Here is a 6,186-nt window from a genome sequence, read left to right as displayed (position 1 = left end):
CCGAATTTGACATGGGAGGAGTCCGTTAAAAGAGACCTAAAGGATTGGGGTATCACCAAAGAGCTAGCTATGGACAGGGGTGCATGGAAGCTTGCTATCCATGTGCCAGAGCCATGAGTTGGTTGCGAGATCTTATGGGTTTCACCTCTAGCCTACCCCAACTTGCTTGGGACTAAAGGCTTTGTTGTTGTTGTTGTTGTTGTATATGCATACCCAATCTTTACTCCTTTAGACATGTATGGATGCAAAGACAACACCCAATCTGCTCCTTTAGACATGTATGCATGCAGAGACAACACCCAATCTTTACTTCTATTTTAACTCATACTGATACAGATTTCAATAGTATAAACATGAAATTACTTCTGAAATGCCTAAATATTGATATCTGCATGCTTGTAAATTTACTTCGTGAATCATTTTTATGCTGCTACTTTTCTAATTATTGTATCTCTTTCGTCCAAAGCGTGAGTGCATTGCATTTGTACTGCTCTATCTTATTGTTATATTTGCATCTGCCATTGCTTCCATAATCTATATTTTGGCTCTGATCTGAAGCATAGCATTGCTCTGAGCGGAACTAGGGATCAAACAAGGCAGCCCAATGTGCTGAGAAAAGATAGGAACGCACATGAACGCCTCAACAGGTGCGCCTCCAGTCTTACGAACTACCTCCATGGGAAAGATAAACCCGAGCGAAAACAAGAACAACAGGAGCACCACCCCCGAGCGAACCCATGCAAAGCGACAACCGTGTCACCTGGCCCACCATCGTGATCCATGACTCTTGCATGACACAATCAATCAGTCGAGCACCTCGCGCGCGCTCCACAACATCAAACCAAAACACAATCAAAGACTTGTTTTTTAGACGGGGTGGCATGGAGGAGCCGGTCGGAGAGCCTGGGGCAGGGGAGGGCGAGCAGGCCGTAGAGCCCGGCGGGGGGAAGGTTGTTATTTCTTGATGCATCTTCATTTGGATTTAAGTGCGCTACTGCTGGTCCTCTCTTGCGATTGCGTGCAGCTTGCTTCTGACAGAGCCAAGTCATGCCCTGATGAGGTTCCTTTCTTCAGCCAAACTGAATTTTAAGCGTGCCTTTTGCATTTTGCTCGTTCAGGTGCCAGATTTCCCAGCTCAGTTATGCGGCGAACACTCATGTGCTTGGCGCTGAGGTATGTGTGTGTCTCTCGACTCTCGTTTCAGTGCTAAAATATATCAACATCTATCCAATATCTCTTGTTTGCTGTCTATCAGAGTTACCAAACTTCCTGAAGATGTGAAGAAAGAACCCGAAGACCCGAATAGCAGGTACTAACCGGCTATATGTATTATGACTGCTACACTTCAGACATCAGAGATCCTAAGTTTTAATTGATATACAACGTGTGCTTCCGTTCATGTCCAATTTGATAGTTGGAAACAGTTTTAAGGGAGGACTTCAAAGAATATTTTGCCAAATTTGTTAAGTGCGGGTAATTTGATTTTTGGCAGTCCATCTTTTTTCTTTATAATTTGTTCTCATACCATGACTAGCAATCTTTTTTTACATACTATTACTATGCGAGTGTATGACCTGTCAGATAACCTATATTTGCTGTGAGATTATTGCAGATTTAACTCTTAAGCTTACTAAAATAATAGGCAAAGAAATCAGAAGTTTTAACTCAATTTTCATAACATTTTATTCACATATACCTTCACAATTAAGTTTTGTAGTAAAGAAAATTTTAACTCCCAAGCTTGCTGGGAAAAGCATAGAAATCAGAAGTCTCAGGAGGCACACACACTGAGGCGTGCGCACCGCACAAGTATTTAAAGTTGGTAGCATGTTTCATATTTTGTGTGCTGAAATTTATGTTTCAAAACATTGTTGCAAAGTATGAAATGGGCAGTGAAATCTCAACCATGGGCCATGACATTGTTCTTCTAAAAATGCTAACACAGAAATGACCTACTGATGAAGAATTCAATGATGGATTTACGCTTCGCAAGTATGTAGAGGCGTCTCTTTCACCGATTGAGGACATTCTTCACCTCAACCTTACCTGAGAAATATGAGATCAACCGGTCGATCATATCCCTAACTTGCAAGAATACAAGAATTTTATGCCGAAGGATATATGTGCTCTCCAACTCTTTAAATTTGGCATTTTATGCTCTGCAGAATCACCAAAAGAAATACGCATGCATGAAACTTCTATGCTTGCTCTGCTTTATCAACACTCTTGTTGCTGCAGTTCTATTGCTATGTCTTGTATTTTTAACAACCAACATGCAACTATCGCTCTTTTGGACTGCATGTCTTCTCGCTGAAGTAAGAATCATGTCATACATAGACGTTAACTAATACGCTAGCTTGATTAGTGTGTATAATCCCGCCTCAAGAGGCGCCACTAGGTGGCGCCCCAACCACTAGTCCCTATCTAGGATAGGTAGGTTCTACCTACTTGTACGGTTCAGATGGATTATATGAGGGTTTTATTGTTCAATCGTAAATTTATGTTTGGCACAATAACACCTTTGGATCCTGATCCCGTACCCGATCGTAGAGTGCCTAAAGTCGCTTCCACCAACCAAATCTAAACTAGTATGGCCTCCTTTTCCTTGTGCTTATTGTAGTGTTGCTTTCGCCAAAATCTAAGCTATAAGTGTTAGGGAAACTCCAACGCAAACCTCCAAACTATTCCCGGTTGTCCGTTCGGGCCAAAACGGATGGATGGATCGGCCCAACGCGCGGCTGCATCCGCATTTTTCCCGTTTGGTATACGGCCCGTCCCATTTCCGACACAAACATGAGCCCGGTTTGCATCCACATGGACGTGGAATGGACGGGCACGCGCTTGCTCGTCGCTTGTCTCAGGGACGCGTGGCGACCGTCCACCTACGTCCACTGCCCAAAGTAAATGCGCTCACATGGCGGGCCCCGGTTGTTAGTCACACAACGCTTGGTCGTCGTCCTTCTTAAATTGGAAGCCATGGACCGGCCAGTCCACAGCTTCCACTTCCTAGCCGGCCTATCTCCTCTAGCCCGCACCGCCTGCCCCGCCAGCTTTTGAGATCGCGCCAACGGCGGCCGGGCATCGGTACAGGCCGTACATCCACGTCGACGTCTGCTAGCGCTACTGGGAGACGGCGACGCCATTGCCGTGGGGAGATGTCCACCTGCTGAACAACTGGCATCTCTCCGCCAACCATGTGCCCATCCCTCCAGTGCCCGTGAGCGGCGCGCCCGCCGCCTGGAGATGAACTGATGATGCGCCCGCCTGCCATCGGATCTGCTGGACGACGTTGTAGATGCGCTGCTGTGGGATATGTGGCTCCGCGACGAGCATGACCTGCGGCGGCAATCTTTTTTTGTCAGTCGTCCTCCGAGCCCGCGCCACCCGCGTCCTCCTCGTGCTGACAGCCCTCCCCAAATGCGGGGCCGTAGGCGTGTGCACGGCATCACGCCAACGCCTTCTCCGTCTCCGTCCCTGCCACCGACGCCGCCCATGACCGAGAGGAGGAGGCCCATCTCATGAGGCGTATCATGGAGGACTCCATGAACACGTGCGACGAGCGGTAACGGCATGGCCTAGAAACCACGCTGGCCCTCTCCGCGGCCGGCGATGTGGCCATCCCGGAGCTGGACCTCGACGTCAAGGAGGAGGTGCAGGAGGAGGTCTTGGAGGAGCCGCCCGTCGCCGCGTGGAACCCTCGTCTGGTGGGCCAGCGGTGGAGCTGCTCATGCACGGCGCCGGAGATGGCCGACTCGGTGGGTGTCGACCCATGGTCAGCCACGCCGCCGCGGTCACCAGAGCAGGAGTAGGAGCCACGGGAGGAGGTAGTGCAGGCGCCGCCGGCGCCTCCAGTCTGCCAGGGGCCACCAGCCTACCTTTGGCAGCCACCTTCGTACGCCGATCTCACTCGAGACGATGACTAGGAGGAGTAAACAGCGGCCATGGGGGCACAGAAGACGAAGGCGGCCATGAAGCGGCCATTATCTTTTTTCTATGTTTTATTTTTTTTATGTTTATGTGCTGAACTTGGGTAATGTGGACGTTTGAATGTTTAAATTTATGTTTTAAGTTATTTTTAATATGTTTTTGTTTTTTTGGTTTAAATTCAAGTCCGACGAGGCAGGCCGTTTGAGGTGCGGTTGGCCCGTTGAACGCACCGACCGCCGCAAGTACAACTGCAAGCGGACGAATGTGTCCGTTTTCCTGTCCCAAACAAACAAAAAGCGGATGAAAGGAATGTCCGTTTAGGATCGTGCGTTGGAGTTGCCCTTAGCTTGGGCTTGTGTCGCAATCACGAAAATCTAAACTTTACGCTCTGCCTCTGCTCTGCTCCAACCCCCTATAAATATATCTCATCTGATGCAGAAGTGAGCCTTTTCAACCAACCCAACAAACCAAAGCCCGACGATGGCCATCATCAAGCAGTCGCTCATTGTCCTAGTGCTGTTCATATGCGGAGCAGGCGGCTCCACCACACCGGCGCCGGCGCCGGAGCCGGCGCTGCTGACGCAGGATAATCTGTGTGTCGGCATAAGGTCAGTACCTACTTTTCTATAATTCATTCATTTCAGAGAGGGCACGTGAAAAGTAAGTACTGACACAGGATAATCTGTGTGTCGCATAAAGCACTACCAACGAAGAGATGGTCTGCGTCGCCGACGGCGCACTGGCGTGCTTCGCCGAAAATGTAGTCACCGACGAGCTTACCTTCACGCCATGCTTCGTCACCGCCGCCGGCGAATGCTTGGCCAAGGATAAGGAGGAGCCCAGCAAGAACCACTGCATCGGCCTAGAGATCAGCGACCTGAAATGCCTTGGAGATAGCGCCTGGACCTGCTACAACAGCTTCACCGGGTACATCCCTCCCGCCTTCATCGCGTGCTTCCAAGGCAGAGCCCCCATGTGCACCCCACAGTGATCGTTGTCAGGATTTTCATTCCATCACCTACACCATGATCAACTGCTTGCTTGCCGACAATAAAGGGGTTTGTCTGTGTGTGTGTGTGTGTGTGATTTAGTATGTGGTAGTAGTAATATGGTATGGTTGTGCCATATTTCTCGGATTTTTGTTTTGATGATTGATGATGATTTCGCTGGAAAAAGAAAATAGAGTGAGAAGCATTGAGCCTTCCTTGTACTGATCTCATCAGAAGGAAGTTGGAAATGGAAAACAAAAGAATGGTTGGTTGTATAAGCACGGGATTGATTGATTGATTGCTGCGTGCTTTTATTCCATTCTCAACTTGTACTGTAGCGCATTAATTGATGTGCACTCCGTATTCCCTATGTTCCTAAATACTCACTCGGTCCCTAAATATAAGTATTTTTAGAGATTCCAATGCGGACTACACACGGAGCAAAATGAGTGAATCTACATTTTAAAATATGTTTATATATATCCGTATGTAGTTCGTATTGCAATCTCTAAAAAGACTTATATTTAGGAGTGGAGAGAGTAGGAGCATAAGACTTATATTTCAAATGTTCAAATATAGCGGTAGTTGTACTTAAATAAGTTCAAATATTACGCTCAAATATTATTGCCCTCTTTAACCGCCCATGAATGCTCGATCAGATTTTCCTTGGGTTGCTCATGAGTTGCTCAATGCCAGATACGTTGATGTCTTTTAACAAACTTTTTAAGTGTGGTCGGATTCTGATCAAGAAGATTGATAGGATCACCCACGTTCTCAAATTCAAGACTTACGGCAGCGACGTCATCCTCATCCTCGACGATCATGTTGTGCATAATCACACAACAGGCCTTCACCTCCCACAAGGTCTCTGCATCCCATTATTTAGTTGGTCCATGAACAACTGCAAAACGTGCCGGCAGGACTTCAAATGCCTTCTCAACATCCTTTCTAGCCGCTTCTTGTCTTTGGACAAAGGGAGCCTTTTTCTGGCCAACTGGGTTAGAGATGGTGTTGACAAAGGTAGCACACGGAGGACAGATACTGTCAATCAGACAATAACCCATGTTGTACTCATATCCATTAACAGTATAGTGGCAAAGAGGAGTTTTTCCTCCAATTAGCCTCACAAACAATGGTGATCGATGTAGCATATTGATGTCGTTGTGAGACCCGAGTATGCCAAAGAAAACATGACAAATCCAAAGTTCATGTAATGCAACAGCTTCAAGAATGATGGTGGGCTTCTTAACATGGCCCTGATATTGCCCTT

At 47.4% G+C, this 6,186-nt stretch overlaps 1 protein-coding gene across 1 annotated transcript; it reads left to right on the top strand.

Annotated features, from left to right (window-relative positions):
* The first annotated feature begins 4,393 nt into the window (after positions 1 to 4,393).
* LOC123082421 (uncharacterized) lies at positions 4,394 to 5,191 on the top strand. Its single transcript, XM_044504747.1, has 2 exons — positions 4,394 to 4,535; positions 4,627 to 5,191. Exons 1-2 carry the CDS (start codon positions 4,408 to 4,410, stop codon positions 4,916 to 4,918), a joined length of 420 nt encoding a protein of 139 aa, XP_044360682.1. The 5' UTR covers positions 4,394 to 4,407; the 3' UTR covers positions 4,919 to 5,191.
* The last annotated feature ends 995 nt before the right edge of the window (positions 5,192 to 6,186 follow it).

The sequence above is a fragment of the Triticum aestivum genome, chromosome 4A, assembly GCF_018294505.1.
Source record: "Triticum aestivum cultivar Chinese Spring chromosome 4A, IWGSC CS RefSeq v2.1, whole genome shotgun sequence".
NCBI lineage: Eukaryota > Viridiplantae > Streptophyta > Magnoliopsida > Poales > Poaceae > Triticum > Triticum aestivum.
Note: the sequence above shows the minus strand (reverse complement) of the source record. Positions and strands in the feature narration are given on the sequence as shown.

Excerpts from the sequence above, each read along its gene's own strand:
- LOC123082421 (XM_044504747.1), top strand. The coding sequence starts at position 4,408 with ATGGCCATCATCAAGCAGTCGCTCATTGTCCTAGTGCTGTTCATATGC. Across the intron at positions 4,536-4,626 it reads AATCTGTGTGTCGGCATAAG|CACTACCAACGAAGAGATGG; the intron begins GTCAGTACCTAC and ends TGTCGCATAAAG.